Source organism: Cordyceps militaris, assembly GCF_000225605.1.
Source record: "Cordyceps militaris CM01 unplaced genomic scaffold CCM_S00004, whole genome shotgun sequence".
In the NCBI taxonomy this organism is placed as follows: domain Eukaryota; kingdom Fungi; phylum Ascomycota; class Sordariomycetes; order Hypocreales; family Cordycipitaceae; genus Cordyceps; species Cordyceps militaris.
Window position 1 is genome coordinate 1,750,177 of NW_006271972.1, and position 16,995 is coordinate 1,767,171.

The following is a 16,995-nucleotide window of genomic DNA, read 5'->3' on the forward strand; positions in this document are numbered from 1 at the left end:
CTTCCGGAACCCCATGGACCTCAACACGCCGCGGGCGATGGACATTGTGGGAAGCACACCGACGAAGCGCGCGACGGCGTCTTTCCTCCACCGAGCCGACGAAGAGCCGCGTGTTCCCCCCTCGCCCCTAGCCCGGGCAAGTCTCCAAGCGGCCGCCGCGCGTCCTCTGTCCGGCAACCCGAACACGAATAACCGTCTGCAGCCCCCCAGGACTGCGCAAGGAACCGAGAACCAGCACTACAGCGGAGACCACGTCTTTGCTACGCCGGCCAAGAAGCAGAAGCACCAGCAGGTCAGCGCGAGTCCTGTTGGGCAGCCACAGCTGCACGGCCAAGGCGGCGAGCCAAAGATATCCATCTTTACTAGGCTCGGCTGGGATGATGACTATGACATTGAATAAATCAAAATAAATAAACTTTATAGATCCAGACCTGCCTTGTTTTACAAGGAGTATACTTTGTGGAGTCTTTTTTTACAATTTTTTGTTACACACAAGCTGGGAAAGCACATGATCCGGAGTTTTGATCATTTTGACCGGGGAATTATTTGGAAAGGCATGGACACACGCCACTTTGGGGGTATTAAGCATCTGCATTGTTTGGTTTTTTTTACTGGCATGACGCATAACTGGACGCGGCGAGACCGTGCTGTTGAAAGAAAGCGAAGCACCATATTGATACAATCATACAAATCGAGCATTACATCATACAACCAACACCTTGCATACAGATTTTTCCGTTGCTTCGTAATATTCGTGTGTACCTCTTCTTTCCAGTTTATCTCCCTTGGGCTTAATGTACGTTTTTTTCTATGCGGCGAGCGGCTCAATCACCGTCGTCGGCAAGTCTCTGATATCAACATGCTCCTGCGACCCCAGGTCCACGACGCGAATGGCCTCGATGCCCGCGATGCCCGGCCGCAGCGCGAGAAACTGGAGCTCGACAACGTGGCAGGCGCCCGGGCCGAGCGGGCCGACGCGCGTGTCGGCGCTCAGGCAGACGAGGTCGGCGCCGTCGACGGCGGCGTTGCGCTGCAGCGCGTGCAGCACGTTGTCGTCGACGACGGCGGCGGCCACCTCCTTCTCGCCGTGGCGGCGCGACGCCGTCGAGGGCGGCCGCAGCGAGGACCGCGGCTCCTGCCGGCGGCGCTTGGGGATGGCGATGAGGGCCAGCTTGCGCGGGGTCTTGATGCCAGCCGCGGGCGGCTCCTCGGCTGCGCGGTTGAGCACGTAGACGGTCCAGGAAAAGACGTCGCCGGGGCGGACGGTGCCGGCCGGGGCGTTGAAGGACATGGTGATGCCGAGTTCGGGCACCGCCGAGGTGGCCGTGCTGGTAGTGGTGGTGCGCGCGGCGGAGGCTTCGAGCACGGGGAGGGCATCGGGCCGCGCGGCGGCCGACGACTTGAGCGGCGTGACGGCCGACGATGACGCGGCGCTGGAGAGGGACAGCTGCGCGGGGCGGTGCGCGCGCTGGATGCCCGTCTCCGTCGGCGGCGCGCCAAAACTCGGGTTCAGCGGCGTGCTGAAGTCGAGGCTGGCGGTCCACGCCATGTCGATGCGCGGGGTGCACACGCCCGGCGCGACACCAATGGCCGCCGAAACGGCAATGTGCAGGGCGTTGTGGGCGGTGGCAGCGGCGTCGCGGGCAGCGGCGTGCAGGCCGTCGAGGCGGTGCGGGCGGATCTCGTACGCGAGCGTGACGTGGTCGTGGGCGACGCAGCGCAGGGGCAGGGGCAGCGCGCCGAGGCTCGCGACGGTGCCGGCGGCCGTGGTCAGCGCGACGGCGTCGACGACGGCCTCGTAGCAGTCGAGGTCGGGAGTGAAGTCGAGCTCGAGCAGCGCGACGATGGTGCTGGAGGGGGGCGCGGCGCTGGGCCGCGCGAAGCGGATGCGCGCGTGGACGAGCGCGGCCACGGGGCGCTGCAGCTGCGGGAGCGTGCGGAGACGCGTGAGGAGGTCCTGTGGCCGGGTGATGGGGGCGACGCGCGACACGCGCAGTGCCGAGAGCCGCGGCCGCACGCCGTGCAGGCCCGGGTCGCCGGCAAAGGACTCGAGCAGGTTCAGGCCCGAGGGGGCGCCGCTCTGCAGGTAGCCGGCGGTGCGCGCGCCGCTGCCGTCGGCGGGCTGCTCGGGGCGGACGCCGGCCGAGGCGGAGAAGAGGACGGACGGGCGGTGCAGACGCATGCGTGGGCGGACGAGCGGCACCGCGAGCTTCCACACGGCATAGAGGTACTGCGTGGTGGTGGTGGTGTCGCTGCTGGCTTCCTCGTCTGCGACGATGAAGGGATCGCTAATGTCGCGGACGGCGCCGACGTAGATGGACTCGGATAAGGGCGGCGCGGCGGCGGCGGCGCCGGTCGGGCTGTTGACGACGTGCGCAGCCAGTGAGATCATGAGCCGCTGGAGGCTCGACTGGAGCTCCTTTTCCTCCATCCATGGCGTCTTGAGGACGAGCAAGACTTGCACTGTTTCGTCTGTAAGGGGGTGTGTTGGTTAGTGACGTGAGTGAGTTGGCGGGTGCCACAAAGGGGAGGGACGCGGGTGATGACGTACCAAAGAAGAGAGTTTCGCGTTGCGGTATGGATTCTGCGAGCGATTTGCCTGGCTGCAACTTGCTGAATGCCTCCTCGAGGTTGATGTCGGTTTCTGACGGCACCATGTAGGTGAGGTAGGACTGGTCTGTGAAGCTTCCAGACGTGTCTCGAGGCAGCGCCTGCGACGGCGGCTGGTCTTCTGATGTTCTCGCATCCGTTTCCGACATGATGCGCGGGTTTGTATGTTGCGTGAGACTATAAGGAGCCCATAAGTATGAATTTTATAAGAAATGACACGCAATATTAGACATGCACACTCATGAGCTTCGAATTTGAAGCAATGCCATTCCCCTTTGCTGTTTGCTGGTCACCGCGAGCTTGAACATGAGGAAGTGTGGCACAGGATGTGGCTGGTGAAACGTGGCTCGTGCACGTTGAATCAGCTTGGCGGCAGAAAAATTACCAGCCGTCTGGCTACCGCCGACCTGCTCCTGTGCACCCTCCGACTCAATTCGACGCTCTCGCATCTCGCAAACTCATCGGCGCTGCTGTAACAAGGCTCGCTGACAGCTATTTCGATATCCTTAAAATCAGCAAACGTCCAGCATGAACGGATACGGTGGCCCCCAGGCGCCTCCGGCGTCGACGTGGGCGGAGCACCACACGCCGGATGGACGGGCTTACTACTATAACAGCGCGACCCAGGTCACGCAATGGACCAAGCCGGAGGACATGATGACGCCGGCAGAGGTTCGTACCTGGCGAAAGTCTCCCGCTTACCTGTGACTAACCCGTTAAACGCAGCGTGCACTGTCGTCACAACCGTGGAAAGAGTACACGGCCGAGGGCGGGCGCAAGTATTGGTACAACACCGAGACGAAGCAGAGCTCTTGGGAAATGCCCGAAGCCTTCAAGGCTGCCCTTGGCCACACCGGCGTACCGGCTGCGGCGCCATTCAGCCAGGGAAACGCGCCGACCGGCTACGATTCACACCGCGATGGGCGAGACGCACGCGACCATCGTGACAATCGCGATCACCGTGACCAGCGCGACCATCGTGACCATCGCGACCAGCGAGATCGACGCGACCGAGGAGACCACCGGGATCACCGCGACTACCGCGATCGCGATTCGTACGCCGATGGACGACAGCTCGCCGCCCCAATCGACCCCAAAATCAGGGCGTTTGTACCGGCTAATGACGACCCCGACTACGCTACACTGGAGGAGGCCGAGGCTGCCTTTGCCAAGCTGCTTCGCCGCAGTGGCGTGCAGCCCGACTGGACCTGGGAGCAGGCGATTCGCGCGTCCGCCAAGGACCCCCAGTTTCGCGCCATTAAAGATCCCAAAGACCGTCGCGCTGCCTTTGAAAAGTACTGCCTCGATGTCGTCTCGCAGGACAAGGAGCGTGCTGCGGAGAGGATGACAAAGTTGCGCAACGACTTTGTGACTATGCTTAAGCGCCACCCCGAGATTCGGCACTACACGCGATGGAAGACTGGACGCGCCATTATTGAGGGCGAGACCACCTTCCGATCCACGAGCAACGAAATCGAGCGAAGGAATCTCTTTGAGGAATACGTCCAGGGGCTCAAAAAAGCACACAAGGAGCAGCAGTCAAATATTCGCAAGAGCGCCATGGACGGGCTCTTGGAGCTGTTGCCGCAGCTCAGCCTCGAGCCATACTCGTCCTGGTCTGACGCACAAAAGACACTGTCCTCTACGACCACGTTCCAGACTGAAGAGAAGTATAAATCTCTGACCCAATATGACATATTAACAGCGTTCCAAAATCACATGAAGGCCCTGGAACGTGCTTTCAACGATGCCAAGCAGGAGGAAAAGAACATGAAGTACCGCAAGGAGCGCAAGGCTCGCGATGCTTTCAAGCCTCTGCTCGCCGAACTTCGAAAAGACGGAAAAATCAACGCCAAATCGACATGGTCCCAAATCCTACCCGTCATTGAGAATGACGAGCGCTACATTGGCATGGCTGGCCTTAACGACGGCTCCACCGCCCAAGAGCTCTTCTGGGATGCCGTGGAAGAAGAAGAGCGCAATCTGCGCGGCCCTAGGAACCATGTACTGGATGTTCTCGAGGTAAGTCATCTCGATGTACAGAATCGAAATCGATGGCTAATTCCATACAGGACAAGCGGGTTGAAATTACACCCACGAGCGAATTAGAGGAGTTCATGTCCATTATGAGGGATGATCGACGCACTGCTAACATTGATCCCGATACTCTTAAACTCCTCTTTGAACGGGTAAGCCATCTCCCCTACTGCGGCGTATCGCTTGCTGTACTGACTAGATCCCAGCTGCGCGACAAGCGAACCTCGAAACGGGACGAAAAACGGGACGAGGATAGGCAGCCTGACCGCCACCAGCGCCGCACTATGGACGATGCCCGCGCCCACCTCAAGCGCATGGATCCTCCCGTCACCCTCAGTGACACTTTTGACAAGGTACGACCACGACTACTGAAGGTTGCAGAATTCCAGTCGCTCCCAGACGATGCCCTCCACAGCGTCTTTGACAGACACATGCGCCGGCTTCGCGAAAAGGACGAGGATGTGGAACGCGGCGTGCGACGATCTAGCGAGCGCGACGTGGCGATTCCCCGCCGTGACGGCGACCGCACGGCCCGCGGCGACCGGGACCGGGAACGCTCGCGCCGCGGTGCCGGCGGTGCGCCGCGACGACGCAGCCGCAGCCCGGAGCTGGACCCCTACGAGGCGGATAGACGCAAGGCGATTGCCGAGCGCGAGCGCAATCATCGTAAGTCCACCATGGCCGAGAACCTGCTGGGTAGTGAGCGAGGTGCTGGCGGCCGGCCATCGTCACCGCCGGTGCCGTCCGCGCGACGCGACCGTGAACCGCGCGAGCACCGCGAACCGCGCGACTATGATCGCCCGAGCCGCTCGCGGCGCGACGACGACCGTGACACGCGGCGCGATAGAGAGGAGGACCGGGATCGGTACCGCCGCCGGGGCGCGGAGCGAGGTTCGTATGACGAGCTCCCCTATGGTGATGAGCGTCCGGCTGGCACGCGTCGCCGCCGCCAGGACGAAGAAAATGACTATGCGCGGAGAGATTCAAGAGATTCCAAGGTATGTTCCTCTGGTCGAACCCCTATCCCTCAAAGTAACAAGAAGTGTACTAAACCGCCAACAGCGAGCCAGGAGAGACCGCTCTCGCGAGCGCACGCCCCCGCGCGACGAGCGTCGCAAGAGTCCTGCTCGGGCCGCGGCCGCTGCTGCTGTCGCTCCGGACGTACCGAGCAAGGACAAGGACGCCGAAATGTTGAGCGGCAGCGAAGAGGGCGAGATTGAGGAGTAAGAAAAAAACACGAAACGGAAACAGAAAAGAAACCTTGAATTTCTTCTTCTTCTTTTTCGTCAAAGCTAACCGACAACGGGGGTGCATTTCCTGAACAGTGCCCTGTTGCGGGAAATAGGATCGTGTCCCCATTTTGGTCGCGATCCTTCTTACCGCCGCATCATCTAGGGGCCATACCCGTATCATCTCTATCGTAGACACCAATGGCGCTTAGTAGTATATTCTTCAAGGAGGGATGCTTTATTAATGCAGAGTATAATAAGGTACATTTAGTACTACGAGATTCACTTATGTGTGAAATGTGTGAAATGCGTGAAACGCATTTTGTATTGTATGTACCTCGTTTAAATAACTTGTTCGACATGAAAACTTTTCTCATTAGGCAAACGAGCCCGCGTTCCCGCGAGGATAGGATACGGGCCCGTTTTTCTTGCAAGCAGTCCTCCGTTCTTGATCCATTGTCCCTCAATCTGCCGCGGGTGAGGTTGCAGCCACAAACCGCAACACCCATACTAGAATACTAGCGTGGCAGGACCAGACAACAGGGGAGAGGCTGCTTGCCGCCGGTGTTAGTCGTCCGGCTCGTCTTCCTCGCTGGCGCCGGTTTCTGGCGCAGCCAAGTCCTGGCGCTCCAGAATGCCGTGGGCTCCTAAATTGCATCGTGCTTCACTGCCGCCGCTACCGTGCATGTGCTCATCTGGCGACTGCTGGTAGGGGGGAGGAGCTTTATTCCGTTGGGTGCCCTTTTCAAGCAGTGACCTTTTCATCCTTGTCGTCCATGAAAAAGTAGTTGCCGTTCAGCTTCTGCTCTTGATCCAGCTGGGAGTCAAGCTTGTTGATGCGAGGGCGGTAATTGGTGGGATCGCGGCGGAAGGTGACGTCGAGGTTCTTGAGAAACGTGTTGCAGCCGGTGAGGAGAGACTCGGGGGTGTTGGCGTGCGCGTCGATACCAGGCTGGCCGTCAAAGACAATGACGCGGTCCGCGAGGTAGGTGGCCATGATGAAATCGTGCTCGACGACAAAGGCCGTCTTCTTGTTGTGCATGATGAAGCGCTTAATGACACGTGAGGCAATGATACGCTGCTCGGAGTCTAGGTAGGCAGAGGGCTCGTCAATCAGGTAGATGTCGGCAGGGAGACCGAGAGCCAGTACAATGGCAACACGCTGCAATTCACCACCAGACAGGTTTTTGACTTCCTGGTCAATGAAGTCGTCAAGCTTGAGGGGTTTGACAACGTCGGTCTGGAACTGAGGAGACAGGAAAGCAGCCTTGATCTTCTTGAAGAAGAGCTGACGGACAGTGCCGTCATACTTGGGCGTGATGGTCTGCGGCTTCATGCTGATTCTCATCTCAGGAACGCCAGCCTTAGTGTCAGGCTTGAGGGCACCAGCAAGCAGACGACAGAAGGTGGTCTTGCCAGTGCCGTTCTCTCCCATCATGACAATAATCTCAGAGTCGGTGAAATCACCAGAGTCAATACGAAGACGGAAGTTGCCAAGAGTTTTCTCCATCTTGGGGTACTTGAAGGCGCGTGAGCGGTCCAGGGCGTACTCGTCGGCACCCTCGGCAATGCGGAAAGTAAGGGACTCATCACGGAAACGCAAGTTCTCAGTAGGAATGTTACCGTCAAGGAAGATGTTGATACCTTCGCGGACGGACGCAGGTAGAGTAACCACGCCGTAGATGGCGGGCTTGCCATAGAGAACGCAGATGAAGTCGGAGAGGTAGTCAAGGACGGACAAATCGTGCTCGACAACGATGATGTAGTCATCGTCACGGAGGAGTGAGCGAATGATTCTGGCGGCGGCGAGACGCTGCTTGACGTCGAGGTACGAGGAAGGCTCGTCAAACATGTAGACATCGGCTTTCTGGACGCAGACGGTACCGATGGCAAACCGCTGAAGCTCACCACCAGAGAGGAGGGTGATGTCACGATCCATGATGTGGTTCAGCTCGAGGACCTCGGCAACCTCCTTGGAGTTCTCCAGGGAGGCACGGCTTTCGATCAGATAGCGAACGCTCTTATCCGGGCCGCGGACGGCCTTGGGGATCTGATCAACATACTGAGGCTTGACAACAGCCTTTAGGTCATCCTCTAGAAGCTTGGTGAAGTAGTCTAGAAGGGGAGCCGGTTAGCCACTTTGCTTCAACCACTAGACATAAAGAGTAGAAACATACTCTGGAGCTCAGAACCACGAAAGTGCTTGATGACGTCCTCCCAGTCAGGAGGGTTGTCGAAGCGGCCCAGGTTAGGCTTGAGCTTGCCGCTGAGAATCTTCAGAGCGGTACTCTTGCCAATACCGTTGGTTCCAACAAGACCAAGGACCTGATTAGGGCGGGGCATGGGCAAGCGGTGAAGCTTGAAGCTGTTGGGGCCATAGCGGTGGGTGACCTGGCTCTCGAGGTTGGTGGGCAGGTTGATAATGGTAATGGCGTCGAAGGGACACTTTTTGGGGCAGATACCACAACCAATGCAGAGCGATTCGGAAATGAAGGCGAGACGGGAATCGGCAGCGACTTCAATGCAAAGCTTGCCACTGCGAACGACGGGGCAGGACTTTTTACACTCCTGTCTGCACTTTCGAGGACGACACTATAAAGACGGTCAGCACGGCGGGGTACTCGAGGACGGTCGGCAGGCGGGGGCGGCGTACTTTGTCGCTGTTGACAATGGCGATACTGGAGCAGACGGCGTTAGTGGAAGGTAATTTTGAATTGCGGTCATTCTTCGCGCGCAATGCCAGCAGGCAGCGCACGGCGGCGGCACCTTACCGGGTGAGTTTGTCGACCATGGTGGCGGTGGTGGTGGATGGTGGGGTAGCGAAGTTTTTGACACGATTTTATGATTTTATATGCTGAGAATGCAGAACAAGCTGGACGGGGGACGGCGGGGCAAAAAGACGAAAGAAATCGGATCCTATGCACGGAACAATGACCAAAGCACACGGTAGGCGCAACGGCAAGTCTCGAAGAGGATTTGGAGGATGGTGGTAGGAAAGGAGGAGAATCGGGAGACCAATGTGAGGTAAACGGTGGCCGCAAGTAGTGGGATGGTCATCAATTTTTCGCGACTCGTGAATCGTCGCTTTGGCGGGGGCAGGGCAACAACGGGCGAGTTGGAGTTGATACTGTGGAGCGTCGAGGGAGAGTTAGAGGTTGGGCTTTGAGTAAGTATATTCCATATGGTCTAGAGTGTCTGAGTACCTGTAGAGCTGCCTGGCACTATCTAGCTCTGTCTGACGTGTCAATGAACGACCGTCACGGGGCAGGAGTTGACGCAGAGGGAACGATATAGCAATAAAAGACACCAAAAAGCCTGAAGCTCGATTTTTTTTTTTTTTGCCCAGCCAGGTTAGGTAGTTTGGCGAGTCCTTGACCCAGATCGTGACAATGAACCTGTGAGGTGGTGTGGATGGTTGAGGGGCTCAAGAACGACCTGCATGACAAAGTTGGAACACGGTAGGTGCTGCCATGATTCATCAGAGGGATATTCAGGTTTGCATGCATTTTTATTGGCACGTCATGGTAGCACAATGGCCGTGGGAGATTGTGGTGTAGTACACTACTGCCTTTTGGGAGACAGCGAGGCGACGCGGCAAGCAAGTTGCCCGCCAAAGTTTACCGCGAGAGTTTACTAGGTAGTCATGATGAGGATTTGAGTTTAAGAGTCATTCGAAGCCGTGGATAACCTTGATTTGAACCACGTGCTGTATTGAGGCTGCCGCGGTTTGTAAGAGTGAAGTTCTGTCGTACCAACACGTGATCTTGTTGACTGTGGTACAAGGCATGACTTGGGCAGTAGGTCCATGGTAGGTCTATTGGTAGGTCCGCAGGCACCTGCAGGTCCTTACTTTCTCTCTACATTTTGCTATTATTTTTACAATTTGCTAGGACAAAAAAAAGAAAAGATGAAAACCTTGTTGGCCTTTTTACTATCAGATCGGTCGTCTGAGTATTATTTTATCCTTTACTAAGTAGATTAGTAGGTCCATTCTGTAGTGTGCTACGGCATAGTCTACCTCGCTGGCGCGCCAATGGCGCCCCTGTAACACTCCTGCCACAGTGCCACTGGAAAACCTAAAATGGAATGGCCCCAACCCAGCCGTGCCTTCGGTTCTCCGCCCCATCAGTCCCTCCATTTTCTTTCTGCCCTTCTCTGTCCATGCTTTTTTATAACCATCGGCCGGCCCTCTCTCCAACCACACTTCCTCGCACCCTACCGATTTCCCCCACGATCCTCCCCAATTCTAACTACTGTTCCCTCCTCACTTTTACTTCATTCCGTCTTTCCGTACTCGTCTTCTTTTCATTTATGAATGGTACGTATTACCTGCGTTATTGCTTAATGCCCCCATCCTTCCTGTGGCCAGCACACCAGCGACAGTCTTCGCCGATGCCCGGCTCCGACGCTTCTTGACATCCCGTCAGCTGTCCCGGACTGTTGAGATCGCCTATATCCGCGTCAATCCTCGATGAAATCCGTTGAATTTGATGCCCTAATCATACATACGCCGCTGCCCTACACCCAACGCCTTCGCCACTCTTCTGCCGGTCTTGTCCTGTCGTTTTCCATCACTAGACCTGCGATACTGGACCGGTATCGGCAATATCTCATCTCAAATACTATTTTGCTCTGCATCCGGATGGCTCACCTCGACCTTACTGTCACTCTTTACTGCTTGTGCCCCTTGGGTAGCCATACAGGCGAGGGATATTCTGCTAACACCACTCTGAACATAGAACGCTCCGAGCGCTCGGCGAAATCACAACCATGTCTAGCCCTGCCCTGGGCAGTCCTCTCAATGGACATGTAACGGAAGATGATGAAAACGACTCACATATCCCCGCACAACGCTCCCGAACCAATAGCGAGGCCTCGAATCGCTCCCTGACGCCGGCGCATCAACCGTCGCCTCTGGGGGATGCTAGAGGCGCCAGCAATGGCGCAGATAACATATTTGATGACGATCGCATGTCAGAAAGTCAAGAATCCAGCCCCGATAATGTGTCTCATGATGCCGACTTCGAGATGCGTAACGATGCCCCCTCGCCCCAGGACCACGACGACGAGCCGCGTGGCCGTGCGAGCTCCAGCGACTCAAATCAAGTATCCAAGCGTAAAGCCTCGTTCGACGAAGAAGACTATATGAGAGCCAACCCAGAGCTTTACGGCCTACGCCGTAGTGTATGACATCCCCCCCCTGTGAAAATTTTTCACCTTGTCCATTGGCGCTAATCTTCTACTGTAGCGACGCCCCCAACCCCAAGTCAAGCTGGTATGTAGCCTATGCATGTAAAAGAAGATCACGTTGCTCACAGCTGTCGCATAGGCCGAATCAGATTCAGAATCCGACGCTGAGCCCGTTAGCCGCCGTCAGACCAAGAGGCGACGCGTTGATAACTCTCATACTTGTATGTTGTCCCCCATTATCTTCCCAGCTACCTCCTCCCGACTTACACGGTCAATAGCATCCAAGCGAGCCACCCCGGTCTTGCAATCGACCAATGATTCCGATTCCGATTCAGACACATATGGCGGTGCGAGAGCGAAGAGCCAAATTAAGCGAGCTCGACAACGGCTCGAAGCTCAACCAGGCTTGGCTCTCTCGGAGAAGCGCTGGTCTAACAGACGGGCTGCGCAACAAGTTCAACAAGGAGCTTATGAAGAGAGCGATGCCGAGGAAGAAGAAGACGACACCGAAGCTGGCCAGGGGTATTATGTTGCCGACTATGTCGATGACTCCCCGTATGTTGAAAAAGTCGTCAAACATCAAATCAAAGACGGTATTGTCCTTGCCTTCGACTCCAGCCGATACGACTTTGAATACTTCATCAAGTGGCAAGGCAAGTCCAACTTGCATGACACGTGGGAAACCATCGAGTCTCTTCGCAATGTGCGTGGCTTCCGCAAAGTCGAAAATTACTTCCGGAAGGTGGTTGAGTATGAGCTCGACGTTCGCTTTGGTGAAGATGTAGCACCCGAAATCAAAGAGCAATACTTCCTTGATCGTGCTCGTGACGAAGAAGCGTTCGAAGACTACACAAAAGTTGAACGAGTCGTCAATGTCCGCGATGGAGAGGACGGCCCTGAGTACTTTGTCAAATGGAAAGGCCTCACCTATGAGGAATGTACTTGGGAGGTAGCCGACGACATCAACGGCGTGTTCCAAGACAAGATTGATCAGTATCTCGACCGTGCGTCGAGGTCCTGGTTGTCCGATCGGAAGGAAACCAACCCGGATACCCGCTCTAGGATGAAAAAGCTGGATGAGCAACCTGGCTACATCCAAAATGGCGAGTTGCGCCCCTTTCAGCTTCGCGGACTCAACTTCCTTTGCCTCAACTGGTGTAGAGGCAACAATGTCATCCTTGCCGATGAAATGGGCCTCGGAAAAACGGTCCAAACTGTCTCGTTTCTTAGCTGGCTGCGCAACTGCCGCAAACAAGAAGGGCCTTCGCTGGTTGTCGCGCCTCTCAGTGTGATCCCAGCTTGGTGCGACACGTTCAATAACTGGTCTCCGGATCTGAACTATGTCGTTTATCTAGGTCCCGAAGATGCGCGTAGCATCATTCGCGAAAACGAGTTGCTTGTGGATGGTAACCCGAAGAAGCCCAAGTTCAACGTTCTCGTCACATCGTATGAGTTCATCCTTCAGGACTGGCAGTTTCTCCAATCAATCAAGTTTCAATGTCTCGCAGTCGATGAGGCCCATCGTCTCAAGAATGCCGAGTCTCAGCTCTACATGCGTTTGCTTGGCTTTGGCATCCCCTGCAAAGTACTCATTACCGGCACACCCATCCAAAACAACCTTTCCGAACTTGCTGCCCTCCTGGACTTTTTGAATCCTGGCAAGGTCAAGATTGACGAAGACCTAGAGTCATTTGACGCGAATGATGCCTCGGAAAAACTGCAAGAACTGCATAGTGCCATTGCTCCCTACATTCTACGGCGGACGAAAGAAACCGTGGAATCCGACCTGCCCCCAAAGACGGAGAAGATCATTCGCGTTGAGCTCTCCGATGTTCAGCTGGATTACTACAAAAACATTTTGACCAGAAACTATGCTGCGCTTTCCGACGCCAGCAGTGGTCACAAGAATTCATTGCTCAACATCATGATGGAGCTCAAGAAAATCAGCAACCATCCTTACATGTTTCCTGGTGCTGAAGAGCGAGTCTTGGCTGGTAGCGTCCGTCGTGAAGACCTCATCAAAGGTCTCGTCACCAGTAGCGGAAAGATGATGCTACTGGATCAATTGCTCTCCAAACTGAAGAAGGACGGTCATCGCGTGCTCATCTTCAGCCAGATGGTTAGGATGCTCGACATTCTTGGTGACTACATGTCTCTCCGTGGTTACAAATTCCAGAGATTGGACGGCACTATTGCGGCAGGCCCTAGACGAATGGCCATCAACCACTTCAACGCAGACGATAGCGACGACTTCTGCTTCCTACTTTCCACTCGCGCAGGTGGATTGGGTATCAACCTGATGACAGCGGATACTGTCGTTATTTTTGATTCCGACTGGAACCCCCAGGCCGACTTGCAGGCCATGGCTCGAGCACACAGAATCGGTCAAAAGCGCCCTGTCAATATCTACCGCCTTGTCTCCAAGGAGACCGTCGAAGAGGAAGTCCTGGAGCGTGCACGAAACAAGCTGCTGCTGGAATACCTTACTATCCAGGCAGGTGTCACAGATGATGGCAAGGCTGCATTCAAGGAAGAGCTCAATAAGAAAGGCATCAAGGTTGATGGACCATCCTCAAATGAGGACATTCAAATGGTTCTCAAAATGCGCTCGTCCAAGATGTTCGAGCAGAGCGGCAACCAGGAGCGCCTTGAGCAACTCGATATTGACTCTATTCTAGAGAATGCGGAAGTTACCAAGACCAAGGTCGATGACAAGATCAACCTCAGCAGTGGTGGCATTGACTGGGATAACTTCATGCAGATTACTGATGTCAAAGTTGACGATATTAACCTTGACTGGGACCAGATTATCCCGGCCGACAAGTTGGCAGAGATCAAAGCAGAGGAAGAGAAGCGTCTCCACGACGATTATCTGGCCAAAGTCGCCGCTGAGAGTGCGCCCCGACGCGCCGCTATTAAAAGCCGCAATCGGGAGTCGGAACGTGCCGATCGCCTTCAGAAGCGACAGCGAGAACAGCAGCAAGAAGAGGAAGAAGAACGGGCTCTCCGAGCTGACCCCAAGCGACCTCTGAATGACAAAGAGCAGCGAAACCTTATCAAGGCCTATTTCCGCTTCGGCTCAATGGATGATCGTCGAGATGATATCATTCGCGAAGCTAAGCTTGTCGAACGCGATAGCGACTTTGTCAAGTCTCTCCTAGACGATTTTGTCAAGGCGGCCCAAACAGCTGTTGATGAAAATTTGAACAGATTGGCCGAAGAAGAGAAGAAGATTGGCAAGACTTTGACAAAAAAGGACAGGAAAGCTGTTTTAATCGACTTTGGTGATCTAAAGAAGGTCAATGCTGAGACAGCCATCGAACGACCAAAGCAGCTGCAGCTTCTTCGCGATGCCATCAGAAGCCAGGCTGATTGGAAAACATACCGACTTCCTGACGCAACCAAGGCTACCAATTACAGCTGCTCATGGGGAGCCAAAGAGGATGCCATGCTTCTCGTTGGCATCGACAGGCACGGATTCGGAGCGTGGGTACAGATTCGCGATGATTTAGATCTGGAGCTTTCAGAGAAGTTGTTCCTGGATGAGCACCGCGTCGGTAAGAAGGAGGAGAGGTCCAAGGCCAATGACAGGCTGAAGGCACCCGGCGCAGTGCATCTTGTGCGACGTTCGGAGTATTTGCTGTCCGTTCTTCTTGCAAAGCAGTCTAATGATCGCCCTGGGCCTCGCATGGGCGAGGGCCACCGGGCGAAAAAACAGACACTCTCCAATGGTCATCGCAACAGTGCTGCTGCATCTCCCAGCGGCCAAAGCGTGAAACGCCCACGGGAGAAGGAGCGAGACCATGATCGCGGAACCCCCCGACCGGAACTCAAGCGCAAAGCGGGCTCCCATGAAGATTCTCGCATTCCCAAGCACCCTCGGACTGAAGACGGGCGCCGCAACAGCAGACCCGATGACAGAGGTGATAGACATGATCAATCTCGACGTCGAGATGATGACGACCGCGACCGACGCCGCGAGAAACCCCGTCACAGAGATGATCACCGCAGAGATGACTACCGTCGCGAGGATTTTAGACGGGACGAACGACGTGATGATCATCGTGACGATTACCGGCGCGACGATAGACGGGACGACAGACGGGACGACAGACGGGACGACAGACGTGATGTCAGACGTGACGGCAGACGTGACGACCGACGTGACGACCGACGTGATGACCGACGTGATGAGAGGCGCGACGACAGACGCGATGATAGGCGCGATGACCGCCACACAGACCGCCACACAGACCGCCACGCAGACCGCCACGCGGAGCGCGACAGAAACCATCGCAAAGAGAATCCTGTCGATGAGAGAAGAGCAACTGCACTTCGTCGCCTAGATGAGCTTCGCGAAATTGGCGATAAAGCAGAGCAACGTGACAAGAACAATCACGCTATGATCTGGTACCTGCTCAAGCCCGTACGAGATAATTTTGAGCGGATCCTGTCAACAACGAAGCATAAAATCAAGTCGAGCAAAGAACGCGCGTCAATCTTTGCGGTAGAGCTTGTGGTAATTGGGAGATTCCTAGATGAGAAGCTTCCAGCCACTGTAGCGGATGAACGCCTGAAAGATAATTTCTGGTAAGTTAGCTTTGAACTGCCCAAACCTGTTCTGCATATACTGACTTGTTTTACAGGGAGTTCCTCGCTGCTCTTTGGCCTGTCGATGACACAAGCAAGAGTGTAACGGGCGATCGACTAAGCAACATGTACAAAACATTGTACGCGCGCAAGAAAGATGGTAGCTCAGTCAGGCCGAGCACAAATGGTGCGTAGTTCGCCCATGGACAAGGCACCGGAGCGTTGAATCTTGAACACGAGGGGGTCAAGATATGTATTTGATCGCTGCCGATTATATACCCTCCTGCATTAGTTTTTGGCATTTTCCTGGCGTTTGGTATATTGGTGCAAATTTGGGTTTTATTGGGCGAGGGTATGCAACTATACAACATACCCAGAGGTGTAAGGCAATAGGAAACGACTCACGAAGGACAGGCGGGGAGAAGGAGTTGGTTTGCCATGGGTCGCTGTCTGATTAGAAAAGCGGAAGGACATTGCGGTTATTGGAAGAATTTGTGAGAGTTTTTACTGTTTCACATTGTTTTTGTTGGCATTTTTTGTCGTCTGGCGGCTACTATGACAATGGGAGGAACCGTGTGCGTCGGCCACTGGTTACCTATCCATCCAATGAAGGAAGGTCAATGTATGCCCCGTGTATTTACAACATGATGGTTCAAGTAATGGAATCCGCTCAAGGGAGGATGAAAGCGATGTGCATAATGAGATATACCCTTTCTGTTTCGGCTCTTTTCGTTGTAAACCAAGTTGCCATCTTTGCGCATCATGTTGTGTCTGTTAATAAATCAATACATGCTCGAGTTGCTTCTGATGAATTACTGCTCAGAGGGCTGTTGCTGGTTGTATGTAGCTCAATGTTGTTACCCACTGACTGCGACCTGCGACGCTTGTTTCCACCTACAAACAAACAACTTCACCATTCACCAGGCAAGAAGTCTCGCAGACACACACACGCCCACCCGGAACCCAGGGAAAGAAAGATGACGGCGCCTTTTGCGCGCGAGCGCGCCGTCGCCGAAGCCGCCGTCCTACGCGCCGCCGTCCTCACCAAGTCGATGCAGTCGTCCCGCCACGCCGTGGCCAAGGCGGACGCGACCCCCGTCACCGTCGCCGACTTTGCCGCCCAGGCGCTCCTCATCAGCGCCCTGCACGCCGCCTTTCCCGCTGACGGCTTCCTCGGCGAGGAGAGCGCCTCGGCGCTGCGCGGCGACGCTGCCCTCCGCGAGCAAGTCTACGCCCTCGTCGTTGCATCGTCGTCGTCGGGCGGGGACGAAGAGCGCCTGGCGAGTCCCGCCTCGGTCGAGGACATGCTCGACTTGATTGATCGCGGGGGCGCGGGCCA

At 55.6% G+C, this 16,995-nt stretch overlaps 4 protein-coding genes across 4 annotated transcripts; 2 read left to right on the top strand and 2 right to left on the bottom strand.

Moving 5' to 3' along the window:
- Window positions 1-808: 808 nt before the first annotated feature.
- On the bottom strand, window positions 809-2,759 carry CCM_05568 (uncharacterized protein; the record flags this gene model as incomplete). The annotated part of the gene is made up of 2 exons (XM_006670712.1): window positions 809-2,472; window positions 2,552-2,759. 2 exons carry the CDS (start codon window positions 2,757-2,759, stop codon window positions 809-811), a joined length of 1,872 nt encoding a protein of 623 aa, XP_006670775.1.
- Window positions 2,760-3,138: 379 nt separating this feature from the next.
- CCM_05569 (FF domain) lies at window positions 3,139-5,874 on the top strand (the record flags this gene model as incomplete). Its single annotated transcript, XM_006670713.1, has 5 exons — window positions 3,139-3,282; window positions 3,337-4,632; window positions 4,683-4,799; window positions 4,854-5,645; window positions 5,710-5,874. 5 exons carry the CDS (start codon window positions 3,139-3,141, stop codon window positions 5,872-5,874), a joined length of 2,514 nt encoding a protein of 837 aa, XP_006670776.1.
- Window positions 5,875-6,443: 569 nt separating this feature from the next.
- Window positions 6,444-8,667, bottom strand: CCM_05570 (RNase L inhibitor of the ABC superfamily, putative; the record flags this gene model as incomplete). Its single annotated transcript, XM_006670714.1, has 5 exons — window positions 6,444-6,581; window positions 6,634-7,991; window positions 8,054-8,468; window positions 8,530-8,554; window positions 8,648-8,667. The coding sequence occupies 5 exons, from the start codon at window positions 8,665-8,667 to the stop codon at window positions 6,444-6,446; spliced, it is 1,956 nt and encodes a 651-aa protein (XP_006670777.1).
- A 1,979-nt stretch (window positions 8,668-10,646) lies between these two features.
- Window positions 10,647-15,851, top strand: CCM_05571 (chromodomain helicase (Chd1), putative; the record flags this gene model as incomplete). Its single annotated transcript, XM_006670715.1, has 5 exons — window positions 10,647-11,060; window positions 11,125-11,151; window positions 11,206-11,287; window positions 11,345-15,656; window positions 15,713-15,851. 5 exons carry the CDS (start codon window positions 10,647-10,649, stop codon window positions 15,849-15,851), a joined length of 4,974 nt encoding a protein of 1,657 aa, XP_006670778.1.
- Window positions 15,852-16,995: the final 1,144 nt, after the last annotated feature.